The sequence below is a fragment of the Oncorhynchus mykiss genome, chromosome 25 (assembly GCF_057628025.1).
Source record: "Oncorhynchus mykiss isolate SJ-2025 chromosome 25, ASM5762802v1, whole genome shotgun sequence".
Taxonomy (NCBI): Eukaryota; Metazoa; Chordata; class Actinopteri; order Salmoniformes; family Salmonidae; genus Oncorhynchus; species Oncorhynchus mykiss.
This window is the reverse complement of record NC_143046.1, coordinates 29,233,780-29,260,924: the sequence shown is the minus strand read 5'-3', so window position 1 is coordinate 29,260,924 and position 27,145 is coordinate 29,233,780. Positions and strand designations below refer to the sequence as shown.

General features: G+C 43.2%; 2 protein-coding genes across 15 annotated transcripts in view; both read left to right on the top strand.

Annotated features, from left to right (window-relative positions):
- Positions 1–169: 169 nt before the first annotated feature.
- On the top strand, positions 170–5,191 carry LOC110504944 (RNA-binding motif protein, X chromosome). 7 transcript variants are annotated; one of them, XR_016491631.1, is made up of 10 exons: positions 170–290; positions 999–1,124; positions 1,428–1,534; positions 1,627–1,780; positions 2,002–2,115; positions 2,225–2,339; positions 2,464–2,580; positions 2,659–2,750; positions 4,886–4,973; positions 5,065–5,191. XR_016491631.1 is itself a non-coding variant. In XM_021583842.3 (9 exons), the coding sequence occupies exons 2-9, from the start codon at positions 1,016–1,018 to the stop codon at positions 3,604–3,606; spliced, it is 1,125 nt and encodes a 374-aa protein (XP_021439517.1). In that variant the 5' UTR covers positions 170–290; positions 999–1,015; the 3' UTR covers positions 3,607–3,922. The 7 variants fall into 7 exon arrangements, 4 of the variants coding, with proteins under 4 accessions (XP_021439517.1, XP_021439515.1, XP_090075747.1 ...); XR_016491630.1 differs by having other exon boundaries at positions 1,975–2,115; XR_016491632.1 differs by lacking the exon at positions 170–290 and adding an exon at positions 448–566.
- A 277-nt stretch (positions 5,192–5,468) lies between these two features.
- Positions 5,469–27,145, top strand: part of LOC110504441 (rho guanine nucleotide exchange factor 6) — a 29,829-nt gene continuing 8,152 nt past the window's right edge. For 2 of the 8 annotated variants that reach the window (XM_090219618.1, XM_036969848.2), the window contains exons 1-14: positions 6,233–6,358; positions 9,573–9,656; positions 13,318–13,402; positions 16,493–16,611; positions 16,895–17,099; positions 17,238–17,290; positions 17,437–17,531; positions 17,728–17,823; positions 20,915–21,037; positions 22,429–22,567; positions 24,604–24,663; positions 25,529–25,675; positions 26,340–26,426; positions 26,521–26,602. In XM_090219618.1, coding sequence (XP_090075744.1) covers positions 16,898–17,099; positions 17,238–17,290; positions 17,437–17,531; positions 17,728–17,823; positions 20,915–21,037; positions 22,429–22,567; positions 24,604–24,663; positions 25,529–25,675; positions 26,340–26,426; positions 26,521–26,602 — 1,084 coding nt within the window. In that variant the 5' untranslated portion in view covers positions 6,233–6,358; positions 9,573–9,656; positions 13,318–13,402; positions 16,493–16,611; positions 16,895–16,897. Of the gene's footprint in view, positions 5,913–6,232; positions 6,881–9,572; positions 9,657–13,317; positions 13,403–16,492; positions 16,612–16,894; positions 17,100–17,237; positions 17,291–17,436; positions 17,532–17,727; positions 17,824–20,914; positions 21,038–22,428; positions 22,568–24,603; positions 24,664–25,528; positions 25,676–26,339; positions 26,427–26,520; positions 26,603–27,145 lie in introns of those variants that run through there. The other 6 variants (XM_090219617.1, XM_036969846.2, XM_036969844.2 and 3 more) reach the window with 5 other exon arrangements.

Sequence of the window (27,145 nt, the reverse complement as noted above, 5' to 3'; positions counted from 1 at the left end):
CAAGCAACCTACCTATAACATTATTAGTGTTCAATGCTGTCAATGTTCTATATTTGTATGCCCATTAGAATAAAACAATAAATGGAAGAAAATAGAATATGAAAAATTATATCAGACATGCACATAAAAAATAGGCAGTGGTTTTACTCTTTGCGGTGCTGGTTTTTCAGATAGAATATGCATAAATTGCCAGCTACTTCCGGATGCGTGATAGCACGTGATCGTTATAAATTTACATCCATCGTTTCGCAGTTTTCTTGAGGCGCCAGCGCGTTGTGGAAATCGTAGAGGTAGGTGTCAAGCACCGTTCAAATGTATTTTGTGCACAATGTTTTGCAGATGGTAAACGTCCAACTCACGTTAAAATCAGATAAAACCCCCATACATTTATGCATGCACCTATTTTTTTTTAACATCGACTAACAGCTAGCCAGCTTCAAATGAACTGTCGCCATTTTGAGTTTTGTTGAATGAACCCACAGTTTTGTCCGGTTGTTATTTATTGTTAAATGCACGTTTATTGTTAAGTTACTAATAATGCACTTGGACTGACATGGTCCCACGTGGTAATTCTGATTTAAACTAACTAGTTTGTAAATCCGCTTACTTGCCAGGTAACTCGAGCTAGTATAATTGATGTCCTGGCTGGATGGGAATTGGCAGAGATACGTTTGGTTTGGAAATGTTAGCTAGCCATTCATTCCACTTGACGCCATTTTGTCCTGCATGTTAAAGCTTAACAAATATACAATAACATTGTACATTAACTTTCTAATCGTAATTAAGTACATAACGTTAGCTACACAACACATAAACTTGCTAGACACCACGTAGACCCGAATCAAATATTCAGCTAACGTTAGCTAGTTAACGGCATGTTTCGAAACCGAGGTCTGGAGGGAGGACAAATAGTTTTCCCCAACATGCCTTAGTCCAAGCATGCTCATTTGTTGCACAAACAGTCGATCTGGTGGCTTAAAACTATTTTCTCCTATTAGGTTAAACCGACGCAAATATGGCAGAGGCAGACCGACCAGGGAAGCTATTCATCGGAGGCCTGGACACTGAAACTGACGAAAAGGCCCTTGAGAAGTATTTCAGCAAATATGGCAGAATTGTGGAAGGTACATATTTTTTTAAATGTTCATTTTATTTCGGTTATGAAGAATACACCTAAATGGATTGCTGTTACATTGCAATAGTTATGTCCCAATAAAGACATTACTCTTGCTATTGTATGAGGACAGAACTTATGCATATTGGAACTGCTTGGATCTCAATTATGAGCAATTAAGTGAATAACATAATGGTTATGAGCTGGGGAAAAAAACACCAATACCTCAATTCTGAGCATCAGTTCAGATTAATATTTTGTAACCTAGTCATCTTCTTGTGTCTGCATTAAATATCTATTTTTTTCTTTCCAGTTCTGTTGATGAAAGATCGGGAAACAAACAAATCAAGAGGTTTTGCTTTTGTGACCTTTGAGAGTCCTGCAGATGCAAAGGATGCTGCACGTGAAATGAATGGGAAGGTAAAGTTGTGCATTTTTTTCATCTACTTAAATGACCCTAGTGTCTGTAGCTTGTGTACATTCCTAATGTTCACTTCAATCTCTTTTAAAAGTCGCTTGATGGAAAGCCAATCAAGGTTGAACAAGCTACGAAACCTACTTTTGGACGTGGCCCACCACCCATGCATCCACGCAGCCGTGGTCCCCCTAGAGGCCTTCGAGGATCTAGAGGAGCACCAAGTGGAATGAGGGGTCCACCATCCAGAGGTAACTTTGCGGAAGTACTCACCAGAGTTGTTGTATTGGGCATTTATGAATAGTATTATTTAAAAAAAAAACTTACATTGGGATATGTATGTAGGCTATGAAACTGACATTTATGACTTTTGAAATTACTTTTTCACATTGTTTCGTGAGTGCTGAGTTTGCCATTAATATTTGCATTTCTTGTCTGCCAAAAGACTACTATGATAACATAGGAATTGTAGAACCCTTTTTCAAAGGGATTTCATCCAGAGGCCCCCCACCACTGAAGAGAGGACCTCCGATTCGTAATGGAGGCCCCCCACCCAAGAGACACGCTCCTTCTCCTATGGGTAGAAGTAAGTGTGAATACCTCTCTTGAACTTATTGCTGTAAGGAATGACTAACCACGTAGTGCCACAGACTTCTGTTCTCCTGATAATTACTGCCGGATCTTGTTTTTGTTAGCTCCCATGTCCAGGGACAGGGACCCCTATGGCCCACCCCCTCCCCGCAGAGAGTCGATGTCCAGAAGGGATGATTACCCATCACCAAGGGATGACTATTACAGCACGAAGGACAGGTGGGTTTGCCCATTCAACAAATATCTTACTACTGTTTGCGTTTGGTTACATGTTCTTAATGTTACTTATAACATTTGTCAAATTGCTTATTTATACAAGTGGCATGTTTTCCCATTTTGACAGCTATTCTAGCCGGGACTATACGAGTTCCAGGGATACAAGGGACTACGCACCACCACCAAGGGATTATCCCCAATCCAGTTCCCGTGATGACTATGGGTCAATGTCCAGGGGCTACAGGTATGTTTGACTTGTGACTCTAAAGACTGGTTGAGAGTTCCGTTGACATAAGTAACGTTACACCATTCCTTTCACTAGTGAGCGTGATGGCTATGGTGGAGGCCGGGAACCCAAAAGCTATATGGAGCGCCCTAGTGCAGCCGCCTATCGAGAGCCCTACGGTGGTTACGGTAAGATTGACCACTTAAGTATAATGGACAAAAGTTGCTCCAGTCTCCCACAACCTGCTCAATGTCCCCCTGGGAGCTGGAGACCTTACATGCACCGCAAGGGAAACATCCAAAAAGCCTCTTAACCATTCAATGTTCATTCTACAGTGTCACAAAATACTCCCTCAAGGAGTCGTGCTCAAATCTGTTTTTGTAGGGTGAAACGACCCTCACAAAACCATCAAGACCTCACTGAAAAACTGTGACCAATGTGAGATTCTAACAACTGGAATTCTAAAAGGAAAAAGCAGCTCCTCAACAAAACCATGGCATGCTCAAAGGGCTTTCATTGCCTAATTTATGATCCCCCAAGCTTGGATAAATAATCGCTGAAAGCACCTAAATGTTAAGTTTTGATCAGATCCCTAGCATATTGGAGATTTAAACGTATAGTTGCAATTGATAGTCTTTTAAGAAATACTCACAGAAAACATTGGCTCATAATTCAGCAAAGTGTGTGAAGTGAAACTTGCCAATTACCTGACCCATTGACCCTGCAGGTAACTCACGCAGCGCCCCACCCTCAAGGGCCCCCCAACCATCCTACAATGGCAGTGGCGGAAGCAGTCGCTATGACGACTATGGCAGCAGTTCCCGGGATGGCTATGGCGGTCGTGAAAGTTACCCCAGCAGTCGAAGTGACCCATACCCCCCTAGCCGTGGTGAGCGAATGGGCAGGCAGGAGCGGGGGCCAGCGCCCCCTATCGAGAGAGGCTACCCTCCTCGTGACGCGTACAGTGGCTCAAGTCGTGGAGCACCCCGTGGTGGCCGCGGAGGCACCAGAGTCGATAGAGGAATTGCCCGCAGCAGATACTGAGATGGACTTGGACATGACATCAAAGCGACCGCTACGTAATGCGTGTTCATTCACTACTTGTATAAGTGGGTGGAAAGTTGGAGAGGGCAAAAAAACTAGGATGTCAAATTCCATGGACAAGCATAGGTTTTGAGATGTTTATCTTCAGGCTGTCAATTTCTTTTTGTTTTAAGTGTTAAAATACTTTTATTTCCCCAGCCCATGTAATGATATCATTGCCAAGTGATGCGTGTTTAGTTTTTGTACATTTAGTGCTGTTAAGTCCTGCTATGCCCATGGATATGGCTTTCGTATACTAATAAAGTTTTTAACCAAAGTTCTTTACGCAACACTAATGGATGTTCTGAAAGTGACAAACTATTACATAAATGTACACCGATTGCCCAGCGCACATCAACAAGTAGAGATCATTTGAGATGCAGAGCTTTCAACTGTGACGCTTGTAGATGACACTTAGCAGTCCTGTACTTTGCATTGTCCAACTGGGTTGTCGGAGGACAACGCAAATGTCAATCAGTGTAGTTTTCCCTCAGTGGAAATGGAGTCATCGCCATAAAGCCAAACAATGCTGGCTTGCAACGACCTTACCAAAGACCAACAACCAAACGCCAGAGTCTTTTCAACCCGACTGATAGTGTCAACAGCTGGTAAGCAAAGCAAAACTTTTTGTTTCTCGTCTGTTAACTTAATTTCTCATTACCGTGAATTGCAGTCTGCTCAAAAGGTATAGTGTGCAAGAGACTGGATGCCCCAGGGAATGAAACGAATCAATGTAGTTCAATTGAAGTAGCTTTTTTTTTTTTGTCTTTTATCTACTAAATTTTAAGAAATTGTATTTTACTTGATAAACAATGAATTAGCCACTAAACCTACGTTACGGGTCAACATCTAACTTGTCAACAATGCGCAGAATCACAAAAGGAGATCACCTTTGCTGGGCACTTGTTTTTTTTCCAACTCATCCCAAAAAATGTTTGGCAATTTTTTTTTACTGAGGGGCAATGTTCATAATAAGGAATCTTTTTTTTGTGTACAGTGGATTTCATTTTATTTTTCTGTGCCATAGTCAAAGATCAAGCTTGTCTCAAGCATGCCAATTCTCAAATGGAGACCACTCGGAAGAGCAGCCATGTCCTAACAACCAAGCTGGAAAGTGAATGGGAGCGAGAATCAAATCGGACCATTGCGTTATTTGAAGGGGATACTGAAAGATTGGGTTATCAATTTGATGTAATCCAAAAGAAATGGCGGGATGATAATTTATATTTTCTTGTTTCAGGATGAGCAATCTTTTGGAACTATTGCTGATTAAAGCCGTCCTGCTGGATCCAAGTGGATGTTGGACCACTGCATAGAGAACCAAACGTGTATGACCACCACCAATTCAGTAATCAAGAGTTTATTAGCTACATGTAATATTTTCAGACTTAATAGACTGTATTTGCTTCCCTGTTCCAGGTACCAGTGCTGATCATGTGATGGAACCAAGCGTGGTGGGCAGATCCATGGACAGAACTCTGGCTGAGTTATAAGCCTTGAAGTCTTAATGTCTATTTTTGCCAATAAAACATTTTTTAACTTGGAATTGTTTGGTGTCATTTAGATTTTTGTTTGCTATTCAGGACTGTCTGCAAATGACTATGGTTAGCCACTAAGTGGTTGGTTTTTATATGGTGCCCAAAAGCAAAATAACTTGATTCCTGTAGTTTTGGGAGTCGATGAAGATGTTGAACTAGAATGTAATGCAGATTTCGTTCTGTTTGCCGAGGCACTATTGTGGTCGCCACTTTCTACAGCATTCTGTTGAATATGGAATGTGTCCCTTCAGATAACATGATTTCTCTGTTTCCTGATGTTATGTCAGTGGAATTGGAGGCACAAAGCATTCAACCGTAGCTCAGAATTCACCTACAGTGTCTCAGGTGTGGAAGGGCGTAAGGTTATTGCATAGGATGGAAACCACCATCAATATAGGTATTGCTACAGTGCTTGTTATTAACCAGTAGGGGAACCCAGTACTAGTATAAACGGCGTTTTTAACAAGCAGAAGTGTTACACGGATGTGGGTAACATTTTGATACGGAGTTGTGTAATTTGGCGCCTTCGGTGGGGATGCATAATAAGGAGGGTTAATTGGAACCATGAACCCAGAGGAGCAGACCGTAACGTGGCTGATATCATTAGGGGTGCTTAATTCACCCAAAAAGAACATAGCTGACCCAGAAGAATTTCTGAAAACATCTCTGAAAGATGGGGTCGTCTTGTGCAAACTCATGGAGCGGCTCGTGCCCGGCACTGTTCCAAAGGTAAGCAGAACATTGTTACTGCAATGTTATCCGTGCAACATTCTAACGGTGATAACGGAGAAAAGTAATATTTACAAAGTCAACAACTTGAACCGTGAGACGAAAACACTGGCGACGCCAGTGGAGGGATTGTTTGAATCGCAAGGGAGGGGTTGTTTGAATAAATTACCAATCCCCGCTGGCGTAATGTAACTTCAATAGTCTAATTAAACCAGCGTGGAATACATTAATATGCAAATTTAAGATGAGAAATTTATCAATAATGTAAAAGAGTGCTGAACTCCTATGGGTTTGCATGCATTGCTGACTTCCTGTCAAGTGAAAAGTGTTTCCGCATTCTGAAAATGACGAAACATGTTCCAAAACGCGTATAATTATGTAACCAAAGATGCTTATATTCAGGTTAATGCACATTATACTATGCAAAACCTGTGCATTTTTAGCAGGTATATTATTTTTACATTTCGGGAACCAGACAGGAATGTATTTTGTACAGATCAGCTGAATCACAGATGTAGAACAAGGAACACAGCCTACTTGGTTAATTTAACAGGCTACATTAGGCGGAAGGCATTCTTGTAATTTAATTGTAGGCTATCCAATTCAAATCTGATGATTGTCACTGACTAGAAAAAAATGTTTTGCACTGCATTTTTGATTATGCTGAGCCGGTCTATGGCCCGTGACGTGAACAGGGAAAAACGGTGGAGGAGGAGCGCCTTTCTCGAATCGAACTGCAATCAAACCAAATCAATCTGCGCCGCTCGGTCCTATTGTCAATAAGGCAGCGTGGTGAATGGTCCAGAAACATAACATAAAAGCAATCACTTTTAGATGCGAAAATAATCTTACTCATTACACCGCGTGCTTAATTAGGTCACTTTTGTTTGGTGCCGACTTCGCCGTGGGATTTGACCGGGGCACCTAGCTCTCGCCAGTGAAAGAACACCCCTGCCCGGGCCAGATTGGTAATGTACTTTTATAATCTCCCGGCACAGACAGAAGTGGACTGGCCACCCCTCAGAGCCTGGTTCCTCTCTCAAATCACATTTTATTGGTCACGTACACGTGTTTCGCAGATGTTAATGCGGGGTGTAGCGAAATGCTTGTGTTTCTAGTCCCAACAGTGCAGTAATATCTAACAAGTAATATGTACCAATTTCACAATACACACATCTAAAGGAATGGAATTAAGAATACTTACATATTTGGACGAGCAATGTCAGTGTTGCATAGACTAAGACAATTGAATAGAATACAGTATATACATATGAGATGAGTAATGCAAAATATGTAAACATTATTAAAGTGACTAGTGTTCCATTATTGAAGTGGCCAGTGATTTTAAGTCTATGTATATAGGGCAGCAGCCTCTAATGTGCTATGGGTGGCTATTTAACAGTCTGATGGCCTTGAGATAGAAGCTGTTTTTCAGTGTGTTACCAGCTTTGATGCACCTGTACTGTCCTTGATTATTTTTTTGGCCTTCCTGTGACATCGGGTGCTGTATGTGTCCTGGAGGGCGTTGGGCAGACCGCACCACCCTCTGGAGAGCACTGCCGTTGTGGGCTGTGCAGTTGTCGTACCATACAACCCGACAGGATGCTCTCAATTGTGCATCTGTAAAAGTTTGAGGGTTTTAGGTGCCAAGCCAAATTTCTTCAGCCTCCTGAGGTTGAAGAGGCACTGTTGCTGTGTGGGTGGACCATTTCAGTTTGTCAGTGGTGTGTACGCCGAGGAACTTGAAGCTTTCCACTTCTCCACTGTGGTCCCGATGATATGGATAGGGGGGTGCTCCCTCTGCTGTTTTCTGAAATCCACAATCAGCTTGTTGACATTGGGTGAGAGGTAATTTCCCTGGCACCACACTCACAGGGCCCTCACCTCCTCGCTGTAGGCTGTCTCGTCATTGTTGGTAATCAGACCCGTTGTTTTGTCTGCAAACTTAATGATTGAGTTGGAGATGTGCATGGCCACAAAGTCATGGGTGAACAGGGAGTACAGGAGTGGGCTGAGCACACACCCTTGTGGGGTCCCAGTGATTGAGGATCAGTGAAGTGGAGGTGTTGTTTCCTACCTTCACCACCTGGGGGCGGCCTGTCAGGAAGTCAAGGACCCAGTTGCACAGGGCGGAGTTCAGACTCAGGGCTTCTATGTTTCTTCTTAGGTTCATGCCCTTCAAGGGAGTTTTTCTTAGCCACCATGCTCCTACATATGCATTGCTTGCTGATTGGGGTTTTAGGCTGGGATTCTGTATAGCACTTTGTGACATCTGTTGATGTAAAAAAAGGGCTTTATACATACATTTGATTTGATTGATAGTTTCCACTATTTACCACAGCCACAAAGTAAAATTGTCGATATCGTAAATTAAAAAAAAAAAAAACATAAATATGCTTTTTGGTCTTTATTTAATGTCAGGGTTGGGCATAAGGTTATCTGTGTGGTTAAGGTTAGGTTTAAAATCACATTTTAACAAAATCAATTGTAGAAATAGGCTGGGTTTATGACTTTGTGTCTGTGGTAACTAGGGACGGCCCAAATTAATCGAATCCCCTCATTTGAGGAATAATCGAGGGGAAGAGGCAAAGCGACAGGTATAATGGGCCCAAAATCTGTCTTCCCCAGCAGGTGTTTTTTTTTCTTCGCTCATCAAGTGAGGAGTTTTTGTATGGAGGTCAATGAGTGTTGAAGTTGGTCAATAAAAAAATGAATGGCTTATTTGCTACGTGCGGCTTATTTGATCGAATAGAAGTTTCAAAGAAAAGGTTGTTACGAGTGTATATCCCGGCAACTGAGAAAAAAAACAATTTACAGTGGATTGTGCCTGTTCACGCACGTATCTGCCCTCTCATTGGCTAGAATGGTCCCACTTGAACTTGCACCTTCCCACTGCCTTCCATTTTTTTAAGAAACGTAATTTTCATCTTTAGAACGACCACCTCAGTATCTGGTCAACATAATAGCTAATCTGTGGGTATTTATGAAATGCAGCGAGAGGTCATCGTCACTTCCTCCCCAAAGGCTTGCTTCCTGGTGCAACCACCCCCTTTAGCGAGTGGTGGGTATATTGCTGCATTCAAGACAACTGGGAACTCAGGGGGGATAGTGACATCAGAGATATTTAGGTTGAAAAGTCAGAACTCTAGGAAGACGCCTGAATTTCCGTCTTGGAATTCCGACTTTTGTAAATGTTTAACTGTTATTTTTCTGTTGTTTATTTCCCGTTTAGTTTATTATCTATTTCACTTGCTTTGGCAATGTAAACATATGTTTCCCATGCCAATGAAGCCACTGACATTGAAATTGAAGTTGACCATTCCAAACCATTTTTCCCCGATCAGAGCTCGGTTTTTTCAAAGTTCCCAGTTGTCTAGAACGCACGGAAGTTCGATTTAAAGATTTCAGAGTTTCCAGTTGTCATGAAACCGACACAATATTCCTGAAAGAGAGACGTAGGAAGAGTCCACCGTTACTTTGTTAACCTGTAAAATATCAACATTCGAAAGGATACAGTGGATTGTGACTTTGTTTATTTCCTCCCACCTTGAGTTGTCATTTGCATCTACGCCTGTAATAGTAAACTAAAAAAATTATCCATTATATATTTATATCCAAAATAGGCTATATTTTTATACATTTATTTTATGTCTGTTTTAGTACTGTCAGGAACCGAGGAACGAAGCTGAATGCATCGCCAATATCAAGGAGTTTTTGAGAGGATGCACATCCTTGAAAGTAGAGGTAAGTGATTTCAAAGACCTTGGTTGGTAGTGGTTTCATCTCTCTTCTATATTGACATGTTTTGTTGTATGATCATGTGTTTGTTGTTGTTGGACATTTTGATTTGAGTTTCTTGCTGAATTCTTGTTTCTAGCTTTAGTAAACATTTTCATACAAACAACAATAATTTATTGCCAAAATGGTTTGCTTATTTGAGGACTGGCCTCTCCACGATGTACATAACTGTCAGCTGAGCAATTCGAAGCGGTGATTGGAAAATAATACTGCATAATTGTGGCAATAGAGTCAACTCAGGTTTCTGTCAACAAAAGCTTAACTTTCCTACATTTGTTTTGCTGTGACTTCAGCATAGATTTGTTTTCCTCTGCAGGCAGTATTTTTGTGACATGTCTCTTGTTTGCCATGTGGAGTGGGTTGCCCTCTTAAGCAAGCATCCTGTCAGTCACTCCCACAGAACACACACACAGATGGGTTTGTTGATGGGTCTCAACTAAGACTGCTTGTCTTAAATAATGCCGCGTTCAAGTGCTAGTCGGAACTAGTAAACTCTAAAATGTATGACTGGTTGAACGTTAAGTACAAACCGTGAGCAAGACGGACATTTCTGAGTTTCCTAGTTCTGACTAGCACTTAAACACGGCATAAGGCTGGCTCCACTGTCTACTTCTGCTTGAGCAGTGTACATTGAGCAGTATGCATCACATTGCTTGGTTAAACAGCAATAGGAAATCTAGCTGTACTCCCTAAGTGAAAATGATCCCCCCCTTCAGCCATGTGACATTTATATTTACAGTGCATTCGGAAAGTATTCAGACCCCTTGACTTTTTCCACATGTTGTTACGTTATACAGTGCCTTGCGAAAGTATTCGGCCCCCTTGAACTTTGCGACCTTTTGCCACATTTCAGGCTTCAAACATAAAGATATAAACTGTATTTTTTTGTGAAGAATCAACAACAAGTGGGACAAAATCATGAAGTGGAACGACATTTATTGGATATTTCAAACTTTTTTAACAAATCAAAAACTGAAAAATTGGGCGTGCAAAATTATTCAGCCCAGGTTTGTAAGCCTTTTCCTCCAAACATAACGATGGTCATTATGGCCAAACAGTTCTATTTTTGTTTCATCAGACCAGAGGACATTTCTCTAAAAAGTACGATCTTTGTCCTCCTGTGCAGTTGCAAACCGTAGTCTGGCTTTTTTATGGCGGTTTTGGAGCAGTGGCTTCCTCCTTACTGAGCGGCCTTTCAGGTTATATCGATATAGGACTCGTTTTACTGTGGATATAGATACTTTTGTACCTGTTTCCTCCAGCATCTTTGCTGCTGTTCTGGGATTGATTTGCACTTTTCGCACCAAAGTACGTTCATCTCTAGGAGACAGAACGTGTCTCTTTCTTGAGCAGTATGACGGCTGCGTGGTCCCATGATGTACTAGTGTTTGTACAGATGAACGGGTATCTTCTGGCATTTGGAAATTGCTCTCAAGGATGAACCAGACTTGTGGAGGTCTACAATATATTTTCTGAGGTCTTGGCTGATTTCTTTTGATTTTTCCATGATGACAAGCAAAGAGTCACTGACTTTGAAGGTAGGCCTTGAAATACATCCATAGGTACACCTCCAATTGACTCAAATGATGTCAATTAGCCTATCAGAAGCTTCTAAAGCCATGACATAATTTTCTGGAATTTTCCAAGCTGTTTAAAGGCACAGTCAACAAACTTCTGACCCACTGGAATTGTTGGAAAACTGACTTGTGTCATGCAGAAAGTAGTTGTCCGAAACGACTTGCCAAACCTATAGTTTGTAAACAAGAAATGTGTGGAGTGGTTGAAAAACAAATTATAATGACTCAAACCTAAGTGTGTGTAAACTTCTGACTTCAACTGTATTTCCAGCACTATGAGTGATGATGCACATAATAAGAGGGTGTTGGAAGTCCTTTCCCTCCCTATGCATTACAGTGACAGCCCCATTGGACCCTCAGTCATGCCTTTTCCTCCCCAACCCTTATAAACAGTCGTTTCTGCTTTTGAATCACATTAGTTGGTTTGAAAAAAAGGGAAAAAAAGTAATTTAATCAGCCAGGCTCGCTACCAAGTCAAGTGGTTCGGGGGAGAAACGCAGGCTGGTCTGTTGTGGTTTGGGAGGTCCCTTCTGCTTTCTTGCAGCGATCGCACTTCTCCATAATTACAGGCTTGGGGGCAGTTCAGGAGCTCACGACCGTAAGGATTTGGAAAGCCCCTGTACAATGTGTCATCTTGACTTTTTCCAGACCATTGCAGTTCATACTCTGGCCAGTCACCCTCTCTCCCTCCATGTTTCTTAACCACAGCCATGGGGCTGTCATGTGACTGGACAAAGACCACATTCACACAACTTTCACTTCTGTTCCGAGATGCAGAAATGGGAAGCAGCAGCGACGGCTTGAGTGACGGCTAACTTGACGAGTTATGGTCGACTACAGTATAGTTGAATTTATAGATCCTGAGCCTATGGTATTATTATTTTTATAGACATACAGTTGTAACGCCTGCAAGTCACATACTACCCTGGCCCTGCTCAAGGCTTCTTGACAGCAACAAACAAGTTTGATTCCTGTGTCATATGTTAGCTTCAGATTGTTAAACTTTCATGTCACTGTTTTAATGTTTGTATCCTTGCTTCGTTTCTCTGTAGATGCTTGTTCATTTTTGGCAACAACAACCGATTCGATACTTGTCAATATCACACGCTACCTCAGTCCGTCGTCTTGACAGATAGGCCACACTTCAGCTTTGAAAAGACTATGCAGTTGTGTTGGCTCTGAAGGGCTAGATAGTGAACAGATGCCTCGTGCTCTGCTACCCTCTATATTTAAGATGTTTCATTTGAAGTGTGAAACCATAGCCGCTAGAGGAAAGATGATAACCGGCTGTCTGTGAGGCAGACAGAGCGAGCGCTCGGCGTGCATCGAAGGACAAATTTGTTTTTTATTGAACCTTTCTTTAGCTCGGCAAGTCAGTTAAGAAGAAATTCTTATTTACAATGACAGCCTACCCTGGTCAAACCCCCCCCCCCCCCCCCTAACCCTAACCCTAACCCTACCCCGGTCAACCCCCCCCCCTAACCCTAACCCTAACCCTAACCCTACCCCGGTCAAACCCCCCCCCCCTAACCCTACCCCGGTCAAACCCCCCCCCCCAACCCTAACCCTAACCCGGACTACGCTGGGCAAATTGTGTGCCGCCCAATGGGACTCCCAATCACAGCCGGTTGTGATACAGCCTGGAATCGAACCAGGGTCTGACACCTTTTGCACTGAGATGCAGTGCCTTAGACAGATGCGCCACTCAGGGACCCTCCAAATGAGGAGAGAACCGTCTGTTTTGTTACCAAAACCACTAGGCCACGAAAAATATGGGTCACATTCAACATGTCTGTTTTTCTCTCCGTCTTCTTGTGTGTAAGTCACATCCCATTATGTGTTGTTGCTGGGCTGCGGTCAGGATTCTCTCTGTGTGATAATCAGCCAAGCAGTATCTCCTACACCTTTGTTGCTAATGATTTTATACCTACTTCTTTTCCCCTGCTGATTTTAGTCTGTCAAATGAGCAGCCAGGTATTTTGTTTTTGAATTGAAAGTGTCTTCTTTGTGTCGGTCTCCTCTCCTGCCAGGGATTTGAACCAGAGTGCCTGTACTCTGGCGAGAAATTTAACAAAGTGCTGACTACTCTGCTGGGAGTCAACTTCGCCACCCAGGGTAAGTCTAATGACTGTATTTATTTGCTGGGCCTTATTCAGGAGAATGCACAGCTACAAAACAGTTGGATAGAAATGCACTGGGTAAAACAGACATTCCTACTCCACACATTATCTCTCTCTTTCTATTTTTAAGGTTGTAAACAATGTACCCCACTGAATAAGACCATAATGAGCTTAAGGTTAAGGCCCAAATAAAATGTACTCACCTGCCTTTATTATCATGCAATATTGTAATCATTGATGTGTATGCTACGTTTGCATGACTAACCTGTCTGCTCTCACACGCTGTAAGCTCTAGTAGAAAACTGAATCATTTTACAGCTATGTGCTAGTGTGTGAACTGTGTAGTGCTGAGACTCGCATTGACCACATTCAACGTGGTGGTTTAAAATATATTGTGTGTGTGTGTGTATAAAATGAATATGCATGTGTCATTTTTTGCTGGATTGGTCCCAGTAGGCCTGGTGAATCTTAAAAGGTGCCCTGTTCACAGACAGCTGGCATGGCTGTGTGTCTGATTCTGAGGGCCTCCTGCAGAGTACCATATTTACTCTGATGACTACCATGGCTCTCATGTCCTACTGAACATGCCTTGCTCTTTTCTGTAACATTGCATTAGAAGGCACCTGGCTCAGCCTGAAAAGACAGTTGTAAGGAAGGGAATTTACATGGCAGAGAGCTATATGATGAAATGGTATTTCATGTCAAAGCAACAGTGCAGCTAGGCTATAAGACATCCACGTGACAAACAGCAAGCTGACACAGTCACTCCAATCGATACACTGTTTTGACTTTCTGCTAGCGCCAAGCTTTAGCTGCTAATTCTAAAAGCCACCACTTGACTATATCCAATAGTGTCTGTTTGAAGTTGTCTTAGCGCCGATCCTCATCAGAGAGCATCCATGCTAAAGGCCGGAGCATGACGATTGGACCAGAGTCTCTCGCTCTCTCGGCTTGAAATGGAATAGTCTTCAAAATGCCTAGTGCTGTTGAGTTGGGCTGGGTTAGTCACACGCTCTTTAATGGGTTCAAGAAGAGGCATCGCTCTCCGTGTTTCTGCTTATCATGATCCTCTGACAGGCCTCAGTACTGTGTCTCTCTCCCTGTGTTTCTGTGTGATTGTGTGCACGTTCTGACAGTGCAGCTGCGAGAGGTATTGGTGGCCAGGCCACGAGGAGGGAGCTGCTGACAGTACAGGGCTTGTTGGGGCATCTCACTGCATGTGTAAAGGGATGTGGAATACTCACCCCCTCACAGCTAAGAGAAACACAAGCATTCCTTCTATACTGGCCTGCTCTTTTCGTTTTTTCTTCTCCTCCCCCCTATCTGCAGTTGTAAAGGGATGGGGAATGATGGTGATGTCCAGGTTGGCACTGACTCTTGGCGGTGCCCTAGAAATAGTTGGCTGAACCAGTATGGATATATCTATGGAGTGCCCTCCAATTATTAAAGAAGAACTCTGAACCACCAAAGCACACCGGTCATTTCATATCCGGACAGGGATTTCCTGTTGCCCACATGGCCAGATCTACCTTGGAAAATGTCTTTATTTATATCTCTATTCTCGGGTCTAAAAGGTTGAAAAAAAACATGATCCTGGTGCTTTTTCCTCCAGTCATTTCTAGACTGTAGCGATACCTCTGCCAATCTCACTTTATCAATTCTCTTTATAATGGTCTGTGTGACTAATAGGATATATAGCTAATCTTGCGTTCCAGATGGTTGGTTCTCCATCAAAACATGTATAAATAGCTTTGTGATGATCTGCTCCTATATTGAAAGGAGATTAAATGAAGGTTTTACTCCGGGACACTTTCCCCCGTTGGATAGTGGATGTAGACTCGGTACCAGCCGACAAGGTTGCAAATGTTTCATGTAAAGTCATGTGTTGGTTCATTTAGAAAGTATTCTCTGTCACCTCCCGACATCGGTCCAGGTATTAATCTAGTAGTGTGTTGGCTCAGTTGTAATGGATGGCTATGGGTCCACATAATCCAAAATATAAATGCAGCATACAACGAGTTCATATAGGGGAATCAGTCAATTTAAATAAATTCATTAGGGCCTAATATATGGATTTCACATGACTGGGCATAGATCCACCCACTGGGAGCCAGGCCAAGCCAATCAGAATGAGTTTTTCCCCCACAAAAGGGCTTTTATTATAGACAAATACTCCTCAGTGTTTGAGAGAAATAAACTTTTGGTATGTATGGAACATTTCTGGGATTTTTAAAATTTCAACTCATGAAACTTGGGACGAACACTTTACGTGTTGCGTTTTTCTATTTCTGTTTAGTGTAGTTGTTGACTTAGGTTTTGCAGCTGGCATTGGAAGAGGTTGTGGCAGGGACATGCCCAGCTCTGTTGGTACTGCTGGAGCTAGAACCTAATGCATCACGGTGCCTGCAAAGGGAGTCCTCTCACAAGACTACTCCTGTCAGAGAATACTGAGAAGAGTTTATTAGTCAGCTCTTTGAAGATGATTTTGTCTACCTGCTAGTGTTATTGTCCAACTCAAACTACCATCCACGCCATCGGTTTACTTGAGCACATTTAAGGTATAATGAGCCATTATGTCATTGATGTTGGTCAATGATAATATACATCAAGCTTTCTCAGCTTGTCTGTGTTAGATGGCTGGTCTGGGATCAGTGTGTGCTAGTTGAGGTGATGTGAGGTGATTCTGTCAGCTAGGCACTGCAGACATCTGTGTGCCCACTGTCCCTTGGGGACTCCGCAGAGCCAACAGCCTGCACTGAAACACATTGTCATCAACAAGCTGCTAGCACTGCACAGCCCAATGCTTCAACAGTCTGAAATCCATTTAAACTGACGACTGAAGTGTGTGTGTGTGTGTGTGTGTGTGTGTAAGACAAGTATTTCTGTCATCTCATCTGTTATGAGTAGTGAATTGTAGAAATAAAAGTGATTTTGTACTTGATGAAAATAATTATGTAAGTTGTCGTATTCAAGGACAGACTCTCAAACATTTATATAACCTCCGAGTCCTTTGCAGTCACTTTACTACATGGTGGATCATAATGAACTATTTAAGGTGTGTGTGTGTGTGTTTTCTCTTCCACAGACTGTGGCACTGAGAGGTCATGTCCCCAGTCCGGCACACCTGCTCCTAGCCAGTCCACCACCTCACACACACACACCTCTTCCAGGTCCAAGTCCCTGCGCAGACAATCCAAACCAGTGGTAAGGTCGCACGCACACACACACTCAGTCACATTAGTCGTTTGTGTGTCATTCCATGTTTGTAAAAGGATGACCCTGACAGTGAAACAGACCTAATTGGAACATTTTTTGTAGCATGTGCTGTTAACCAGTAATTACAAATATATTCACACTCCTGTACGCCTGTCCTGAACGGCTTGTACACTTGGCTCACATATTACATAAATGCATAGTAAATCAAACTTTCCTGATTGGTTAAATTGTATATACGAGTCGGTAACTGACAACTATTCTACCCAACCAGGAGATGTCGGAGAACGGCGGAGGCGGGCTGGTGCTGGTGAAGGCGCGCTTCCAGTTCAAGCAGAACAACGAGGATGAGCTGTCCTTCAACAAGGGAGACCTGATCAGTGTGTCGCGCCAGGAGGAGGGTGGCTGGTGGGAGGGCTCGCTCAACGGCAAGACGGGCTGGTTCCCCAGCAACTATGTCCGTGAGGTCAAGCCCTGTGGTGAGTAGGGCTGGGAAAGAGTCTGTGGTAGCATGCTGTACTAACACTAGACTAGATTATGATGCTTAGCAGAACACTCATTCTGTGTGCTGTTTGCTGCTCTGTAACTTTGCCCCCCGACTACCTTACTTCTTGCAGATAAACCTGTGTCTCCTAAAGCATCTCAACTGACCAAGAACTACTACACTGTGGTGAGTTGGCCCTCTCCCATTGTATCTCCCTTTTCTACAGCTCCATATGCACTGGGCCACTATAGCTTTGCTTAGCGGAACAGTTTAGGCTGTGTCAGCGTTTCTGTCTCTAATAGGATGTGGGTTATTTAAATGATCTTTCTCAGGTGGTGCAGGACATCCTGGAGCATGAGAGGGAGTTTGTCAAGGAGCTGCAGACAATGTTGAGCTGTTACCTACGACCCCTAAAGGCCAGCGACAAGTAAGCTCAGCAAACAAGGATGGGTGTCAATTCATTCGGATGCAAACTGTTTAGATACATTTTGAAATACCAGTTACTAAAGAGCCTTGTGCCATTGTGAATCTCTCCGAATGACCCATGCAACATGCTGTTGTTTTTAATAGGTATATCTGTTCTACTCATTGTAATTCTATGTTCTCTGCTGTGTGGTGTCCAGGCTCAGCATTACAGACAGTGGCAGTCTGAGTGGTAACCTGGAGGAGATCCTCACCTTCCAGCAGGGTCTGGTTCTTGCTCTGGACGAGTGCACCAAGTAAGTGCACAGTGCATTCGGAAAGTATTCAGACATTTTGTTACGTTACAACCTTATTCTAAAATGGATTAAATTGTTGTTTCACCTCATCAATCTACACCCAATACCCCATAATGACAATGCAAAAACTGGTTTTATAAATTGTTTTCAAATGTATAAAAAAAGGAAATATCACATTTACATAAGTATTCAGACCCTTTACTCAGTACTTTTGGCAGCGATTACAGCCTTGAGTCTTCTTGGGCATGACGCTACAAGCTTGGCACGCCTGTATTTGGGGAGTTTTTTCCACTCTTCTCTGCAGATCCTCTCAAGCTCTGTCAGGTTGGATGGGGAACTTCGTTGCTCAGCTATATTCAGCTCTCTCCAGAGATGTTCGATCGGGTTCAAGTCCGGGCTCTGGCTGGGCCACTCAAGGACATTCAGAGACTTGTCCTGAAGCCACTCCTGCATTGTCTTGGCTGTGTGCTTAGGGTTGTTGACCTGTTGGAAGGTGAACCTACGCCCCAGTCTGAGGTCCTGAGTGCTCTGGAGCAGGATTTCATCAAGGATCTCTCTGTACTTTGCTTCTTTCATCTTTGCCTCAATCCTGACTAGTCTCCCAGTCCCTGCCACTGAAAAACATCCCCACCGTATGATGCTTCCACCACCATGCTTCACTGTAGGGATGGTGCCAGGTTTCCTCCAGACTAGACGCTTGGCATTCAGGCCAAAGAATTCCATCTTATTTTCATGAGACCAGAGAATCTTGTTTCCCTTTAGCTGCCTTTTGGCAAACTCCAAGTGGGCTGTCATTTGCCTTTTACTGAGGAGTGGCTTCTGTCTGGTCACTCTACCATAAAGGCCTGATTAGTGGAGTGCTACAGAGATGCTTGTCCTTCAGGAAGGTTCTCCCATCTCCACAGAGGAACTCTGGAGCTCTGTCAGAGTGACCATCCGGTTATTGGTCACCTCCCTGAACAAGGCCCTTCTCCCCCGATTGCTCAGTTTGGCCGGGGGGCCAGCTCTAGGAAGAGTCTTGGTGGTTCCAAACTTCTTACATTTAAGAATGATGGATGCCACTGTGTTCTTGAGGACCTTAAATGCTGCAGACATCTTTTTGGTACCCTTCCCCAGATTTGCGCCTCGACACAATCCTGTCTCAGAGCTCTCCGGTCAATTCTTTCAACTTCATGGCTTGGTTTTTGCTCTGACATGCACTGTCAACTGTGGGATCTTACATAGACAGGTGTGTGCCTTTCCAAATCATGTCCAATCAATTGGATTTTCCACAGGTGGGCCAATGAAGTTGTAGAAACATCTCAAGGATGATCAATGGAAACAGGATGCACCTTAAAATGTATATAGTATATATTGTAAATGTATATGGTATGTATAAGCTGGAAATACAGGCCTAAGCGTTGTTGTTCACTAGTTTTCTCCAATTGGGAGAGGGGTGGTAGGGTTGGAGGGAAATAAAGGAAATAAGTGTGTGTAACATTCAAAAGTTTGGGGTCACTTAGAAATTCTCTCTCTACTCTGGTTAGAGACAGTTGGCGCTGTTCTTTGAAGGGAGTAGTACACAGCGTTGTCGAGATCTGAAGTTCCTTGGAAATTTCTCGCATGGAATAGTCGTCATTTCTCAGAACAAGAATAGACTGACGAGTTTCAGAAGAACGGTCTTTGTTTCTGGCCATTTTGAGCCTGTAATCGAACCCACAAATGCTGATGCTCCAGATACTCAACTAGTCTAAAGAAGGCCCGTTTTATTGCTTCTTTAATCAGGACAACAGATTTCAGCTGTGCTAACATAATTGCAAATGGGTTTTCTAATGATCAATTGGCCTTTCTAAATTATAAACTTGGTTTAGCTAACACAACGTGCCATTGGAACACAGGAGTGATGGTTGCTGATCATGGGCCTCTGTACGCCTATGTAGATATTCCATAAAAAAATCTGCATTTTCCAGCTACACTAGTCATTTACAACATTAACAATGTCTACACTGTGTTTCTGATCAATTAGATGTAATTTGAATTAACAAAAAATTTGCTTTTCTTTCAAAAACAAGGACATTTCTAAGTGACCCCAATCTTTTGAACAGGAGTGTGTTCCTGTTCCAGTTTAATACATTTGCAAAAAGTTTGAGAAACCTGTTTTCGCTTTGTCATTACGGGGTATTGTGTGTAGATTGCTGAGGATTTTTATCAATTTTAGAATGAGGCTGTATGGTAACAAAATGTGGAAAAAGTCAAGGGGTCTGAATATTTTCAGAAGGAACTGTATGAGAGTGTAATGAGGACACAGTGGACAGGGGGGGGGGGGGGAGGCACTGCTTGAGGCAACTGAATTGGTCCAATCACATTACCCTAACCCAATGTCTAATCTGTGTCACTACACTTTCTGCCTACTCCGCTGTTTCTATCAGATATTCTGGGGATAATTGTTTTTGTTGTGATGTACTCGTAACTGACAAAAATAATGGAAACACTTGAGTAAATGAGGAATACAAAGTATATTGAAAGCAAGTGCTTCCACACAGGTGTGGTTCCTGAGTTAATTATGCAATTAGCATCCCATCATGCTTAGGGTCATGTCTAAAAATGCTGGGCAGGCCATTATTTTGGCTACAATGCCCCAATAGGATGACAATGCCCACATGGACAGGGCACGAGGGTTCACTGAATGGTTTGATGAGCATGAACACGACGTAAACCATATGCCATGGCCGTCTCAGTCACCAGATCTCAACCCAATTGAACAGTTATGGGAGATTCTGGAGTGGCGCATGAGACTGCATTTGATCACCACCATCAACAAAGAATGGTATCACATCCTTCCAATAGAGTTCCAGACACTATGCCAATAATCTATGCCATGGTGCATTGAAGCTGTTTTGGCGGCTCATGGTGGCCCAACGCTCTATTAAGACACTTGGTGGTGTTTTGTTTATTTTGGCAGTTACCTGAAGCTCTAGATGGGGTGGCCTCAGGTTACTATGCTCCCTCTATTGGACAATATGTAGAATGGAATCTGAAACTAAACATACAGGAACAACCCAACTGTTGTCCTAGTAACTAACACATCCACTTCTTTCTGTGTGTGTTGCAGGGTTCCAGAGAGCCAGCAGCGATTGGCTGCCTGCTACCTCAACCTGATTGGTCAGATCAGGAGGCTGTACCGGTCATACTGTTCCAGTCACCCCTCGGCTGTCTGCGTACTCACTGACCACAGGTCAGTCCTTACTGGCATCTCAGTTCTGCATGACATGCATCTGCATTTGATTGACATTTCACTGCAAATTAACATGTCCATCAGTTTAGTAATGCAAGTAAAATGGAATGTCTTTGTGGATAACCATAGGCTATAGAAGAGTAGCTGCAGTTTCTCTTTGACCCACTAGGTGTCATACTTTCTCTGGAAATGTAGAGGTGCAACAGAGCGGTGTCTCAAATCAAATTGTATTAGTCACATACCTCGAATACAACAGGGGTAGATGTCACCTTGCAGTGAAATGCTTACTTACAAGCCCCTAACCAACAGTGCAGTTTCAAAAAGTATGGATAAGAATAAGAGATAAAAGTAACACGTAATTAAAGAGCAGCAGTAAAAAATAAATCAAATAACAATATATACAGGGGGGTGCCGGTACAGAGTCAATGTGCAGGGGGCCCCGGTTAGTTGAGGTAGTATGTACATGTAGGTAGAGTTAATTAAGGTGACTATGCATAGATGACAACAGGGTGCTATGTGAATAGTCTGGGTAGCCATTTGACTAGATGTTCAGGAGTCTTATGGCTTGGGGGTAGAAGCTGTTTAGAAGCCTCTTGGACCCAGACTTGGCACTCCGGTACCGCTTGCCGGGTGGTAGGAGAGAGAACAGTCTATGACTAAGGTGGCTGGAGTCTTTGACCATTTTTATGGCCTTCCTCTGACACCGCCTGGTATAGAGGTCCTGGATGGTAGTGAGCTCGGACCCAGTGATGTACTGGGCCGTTCGCATTACCCTCTGTAGTGCCTTGCGGTCGGAGGCTGAGCAGTTCCCATACCAAGCAGTGATGCAACTGTGTCTTTCTTGTCCGTTGTGAGTGACCTTTTTTAGTTTGTAGCCTCATCATTCATATCCCCTCACTACAATCAGCCAGGCCCTGAGGCTCTGTGAACAGTTAATCACAGCGCTGTCCATCACATGCAATGTAGTTGTAACGAGCAAACAGAGCAATGAATCAAGTGGTTGTGTAATTATTATGTTAGTTACGCAATTCATCATGTACACTATTGTGGAACTGGTGTTTCCCCCCCCCCCCCCCCAGTCTCTTTCTGCGCAATTGTTAATGTGAAAACATGCACTGCAGAGACAAGAGAACACTGTCATGACACACACAAATACACACAGGAAGCTGCACACAGGATATCTATAGTTGTGGTTATGTTCCAGGCAGGTGAGGCACTTTTGATTTCACACTGAACTAATTAGCATCTTTCATACTGTGGGATCCTTTTCAGCTTTTTTCTTTCACTACCAAACACATTCAACAAATCTAGATTTTTTTCCCCCCAAGGTAGAATATTTTCTCTCTCTTTACAAGGTCACCCAGCAGTAAAACTGTGTGTGTCTGTTGTAGTGAGGAGCTGGGTACGTTCATGGAGAGCCAGGGGGCCAGTCCGCCAGGCATCCTGACCCTGACCACCAGCCTGAGTAAACCCTTCATGAGGCTGGACAAGTATCCCATCCTGCTGCAGGAGCTGGAGAGACATATGGAGGTAGCCTAGTGGTTAGAGTGTTGGACTTGTAACCGAAAGGTTGCAAGTTCAAATCCCCGAGCTAACAAGGTACACATCTGTCATTCTGCCCCTGAACAGGCAGTTAACCCACTGTTCATAGGCCGTCATTGAAAATAAGAATTTGTTCTTAACTGACTTGCCTAGTTAAATAAAGGTAAAATAAAAAATAAACATTAGGCCTCATCTGGAGCCAACATAACTCTCTAAGCCCATCTATGGATCCATAAGCAACTGAGATTTAACTCACCTCCGCTGTTCCAGATGTCACTCCCCAATACCATGTATTGGTATCCCTCCCAAACATCTTAATTGATGTATATTGATTTATACATTTTTAATTGGGTATTGTGTAAGATATACAGTGCCTTGCGAAAGTATTCGGCCCCCTTGAACTTTGCGACCTTTTGCCACATTTCAGGCTTCAAACATAAAGATATAAAACTGTATTTTTTTGTGAAGAATCAACAACAAGTGGGACACAATCATGAAGTGGAACGACATTTATTGGATATTTCAAACTTTTTTAACAAATCAAAAACTGAAAAATTGGGCGTGCAAAATTATTCAGCCCCTTTACTTTCAGTGCAGCAAACTCTCAGTTCAGTGAGGATCTCTGAATTATCCAATGTTGACCTAAATGACTAATGACGATAAATACAATCCACCTGTGTGTAATCAAGTCTCCGTATAAATGCACCTGCACTGTGATAGTCTCAGAGGTCCGTCAAAAGCGCAGAGAGCATCATGAAGAACAAGGAACACACCAGGCAGGTCCGAGATACTGTTGTGAAGAAGTTTAAAGACGGATTTGGTTACAAAAAGATTTCCCAAGCTTTAAACATCCCAAGGAGCACTGTGCAAGCGATAATATTGAAATGGAAGGAGTATCAGACCACTGCAAATCTACCAAGACCTGGCCGTCCCTCTAAACTTTCAGCTCATACAAGGAGAAGACTGATCAGAGATGCAGCCAAGAGGCCCATGATCACTCTGGATGAACGGCAGAGATCTACAGCTGAGGTGGGAGACTCTGTCCATAGGACAACAATCAGTCGTATATTGCACAAATCTGGCCTTTATGGAAGAGTGGCAAGAAGAAAGCCATTTCTTAAAGATATCCATAAAAAGTGTTGTTTAAAGTTTGCCACAAGCCACCTGGGAGACACACCAAACATGTGGAAGAAGGTGCTCTGGTCAGATGAAACCAAAATTGAACTTTTTGGCAACAATGCAAAACGTTATGTTTGGCGTAAAAGCAACACAGCTGAACACACCATCCCCACTGTCAAACATGGTGGTGGCAGCATCATGGTTTGGGCCTGCTTTTCTTCAGCAGGGACAGGGAAGATGGTTAAAATTGATGGGAAGATGGATGGAGCCAAATACAGGACCATTCTGGAAGAAAACCTGATGGAGTCTGCAAAAGACCTGAGGCTGGGACGGAGATTTGTCTTCCAACAAGACAATGATCCAAAACATAAAGCAAAATCTACAATGGAATGGTTCAAAAATAAACATATCCAGGTGTTAGAATGGCCAAGTCAAAGTCCAGACCTGAATCCAAACGAGAATCTGTGGAAAGAACTGAAAACTGCTGTTCACAAATGCTCTCCATCCAACCTCACTGAGCTCGAGCTGTTTTGCAAGGAGGAATGGGAAAAAATTTCAGTCTCTCGATGTGCAAAACTGATAGAGACATACCCCAAGCGACTTACAGCTGTAATCGCAGCAAAAGGTGGCGCTACAAAGTAATAACTTAAGGGGTCTGAATAATTTTGCACGCCCAATTTTTCAGTTTTTGATTTGTTAAAAAAGTTTGAAATATCCAATAAATGTCGTTCCACTTCATGATTGTGTCCCACTTGTTGTTGATTCTTCACAAAAAAATACAGTTTTATATCTTTATGTTTGAAGCCTGAAATGTGGCAAAAGGTCGCAAAGTTCAAGGGGGCCGAATACTTTCGCAAGGCACTGTACATTATTTAAATGTTTATAATTTGTTGACTATCTTGCAGGAGGCCCACCCGGACTACAGTGACATCTTGAAGGTTACGGTGGCTTTTAAAAGCTTGGTGGTAGGTACAGAACCCCTGTGGTTCCTCATGCAATGTTTAGGTAGACATGGTCCATAGAGATTAGCCGTGTACACTGAGTACTGTATCAACTCACTAGTCTACAGTAGTATCATCTAGTCTATATTACCTAACACACTACCAAGAATCATCACTGTCTGTCTTGATGAAAGCACACTTAGCTATTTAAAACTACCGAAGGCTGTCCTTCTCAGAAGATTGGAGATGTTGCTTGTATAGGTCGTATGTTTCCAAACTGAGATGGAGCATCACATAAAAGACACTCTTCCATGAGAGAAATTCTCAAGACGATACGCCCATCTCGGTTGTTTTAATGAAAAGAAAAACACCATCTTGCTTCCTGTGTAATATGTCCTCAGTGAAAAACGTTTTCCTCTGGTGGGTTGTGGACTGAAATAGCAGCATGATACACCGTTTTCTGTTGGAGCAGTAGTTTGAGAGGAAGTTTCCACAGTGTGGCTGAGAGTTTGCGGGGAAGCGTTGACTCACACACACTGTAGTAGTCTCTTGACGTGTGAGGTGTGTATTTGAGCATATTTTGGGTCCACCAGCCCTATTTACGTGAACCTGGTTGGTGTTGATTTGTCATTTTGTCTTTGAGAGATGGGGAATCCCCCTTCTGGTCCCGGTAAACTGTTCTCTGTAACTCACCTTTTGCACGATGCACAGTTCCTTTATACCTGTTGCAGCATTGCCATATCCTGGACATTTTTACATTATAGTGTGGAAATGCTTACTAAACCAGGCTTAAAACAGCTTCTATCTTATGGTTAATCTATCCAGCACACATTAACAGTGTTTCAATTTCTCATATGAACTATACAGTAATGGACACCTCTCCTTTCAGACCCAGTGTCAGGACCTGCGGAAACGTAAGAACCTGGAACTACAGATCCTGTCGGAGCCAGTGAGAGGCTGGGAGGGAGACAGCATGAAGTCTCTGGGTCACGTGGCCTACATGTCCCTGGTCCACATGCAGAACGGGACCAATGAGGTGAGAGCAACAGATACAGGTGTCCCCCAATATGAAGTGTTAGGATCTGGGGAAGGTAAGCCTATCCTAGATCTGTGTGTAAGGGCAACTACCCAGAGAGAGTGCTACAGACCACCTCCAAGAAGGTCAAAGTTCAAAATAACAATGTTTTAGGGCCTTTCTCTGACACAGCCTGGTATAGAGGTCCTGGATGGCAGGAAGATTCGCCCCAGTGATGTACTGGGCCGTTCGCACTACCCTCTGTAGTCCTATAGATGAGACCTATATGCTGATTGCCACCCCCTCTCATACGTTATGCCTATGTTAATTTCATTATGAATCAGAAACCCCAGACTGGCCATATATAGAGTGGAAAGCCAGTCCCCCTCCCCCGTAGTGTGGTTTCTGTGTAGGGGTCGACTATGAGGATCTGAAAGCTGAGAGGAATAAATATCTGGCTGTGTTTTTGTTTGATTGAAGCACCACCTGACGCCAATCAAACATATTTCAAACCTACTCCCTGTTTTCTTTACTTTTTAACTCAAATCAAAAGTATTCGTCATGTACATAGTTTACAGCAGGGATAAAAGGTGCACCGAAATTCTTATGGGCTATCGCCCTCACCTGTGTCCGTGGGTGTCGTTTTGTGATTGACTCTGTGGCGCTGCTTGTGTGTTCCCCATAGGAGAAGGAGGAGCGCTACCTCATGATGTTTCCCGGTGTGCTGGTCCTGCTGTCTGCTAGTCCGCGCATGAGCGGCTTCATATACCAGGTAACCTAATGCGTCCCAAGTATTGCACTCAAAATCTGGGGAAGTGTGTCAACCCCCCCTCTTCTCTCTCTGTTCCCCCCCCCCCCCCCCCCAGGGAAGGCTGCCGCTGACAGGCTCCACAGTCTCCAGGCAGACGGAGGACACGGAGAACGGCCACTACACCTTTGAGATCACAGGTACCGTAGGTTAGCGAGGGAGCCTTGAGTCATTTAGCAGACGCTCTTATCCAGAGCGACTTACAGTAATGGGTGCATACATTTTCATATGCTTTGGTGTGGTCTGCAGTTCCATCAAGTAGATTAGTTCTAGTGAGTTTGCAATCAGTGCCAAGGATTGGGTTTCCTGTGAAAGGCCTATATCTTAACACACTGGTCCATTACGCTCTACAGGTCAGTGGGTCGAAGGTCAGTGATGCAGTTGCGCCTCATTTTTAGCGAATGAATGGAGGATTTCTTACTTAACATCCCTCTGACAGAGCAGCTTCCTATTATATTATGTCATTCTCATTCCAATCCCTTCTGTACAAACGGTGTAAAAACCTTGATTCTTCTTGGTTTTAATGATGCAGTGACTCATAACGTTCACTGAGGGAAAGGGAAACGATGCTACATCAATGAGTTACGTGAAATTATCCGTCATAGTGTTAATGCAATGCTATCATTAACATGCCAGGGCTGCAGGGAGAACCACTCCTCCTAGTTGTCTTATTTACTTGCCGC

Bases quoted from the DNA above. Each gene is read 5' to 3' on its own strand.
- LOC110504944 (XM_021583840.3), top strand. From the start codon at position 1,016: ATGGCAGAGGCAGACCGACCAGGGAAGCTATTCATCGGAGGCCTGGAC. The intron at 1,125-1,427 runs GTACATATTTTT...TTTTCTTTCCAG, and splicing joins ATATGGCAGAATTGTGGAAG to TTCTGTTGATGAAAGATCGG. The intron at 2,116-2,224 runs GTAAGTGTGAAT...TGTTTTTGTTAG, and splicing joins TCCTTCTCCTATGGGTAGAA to CTCCCATGTCCAGGGACAGG.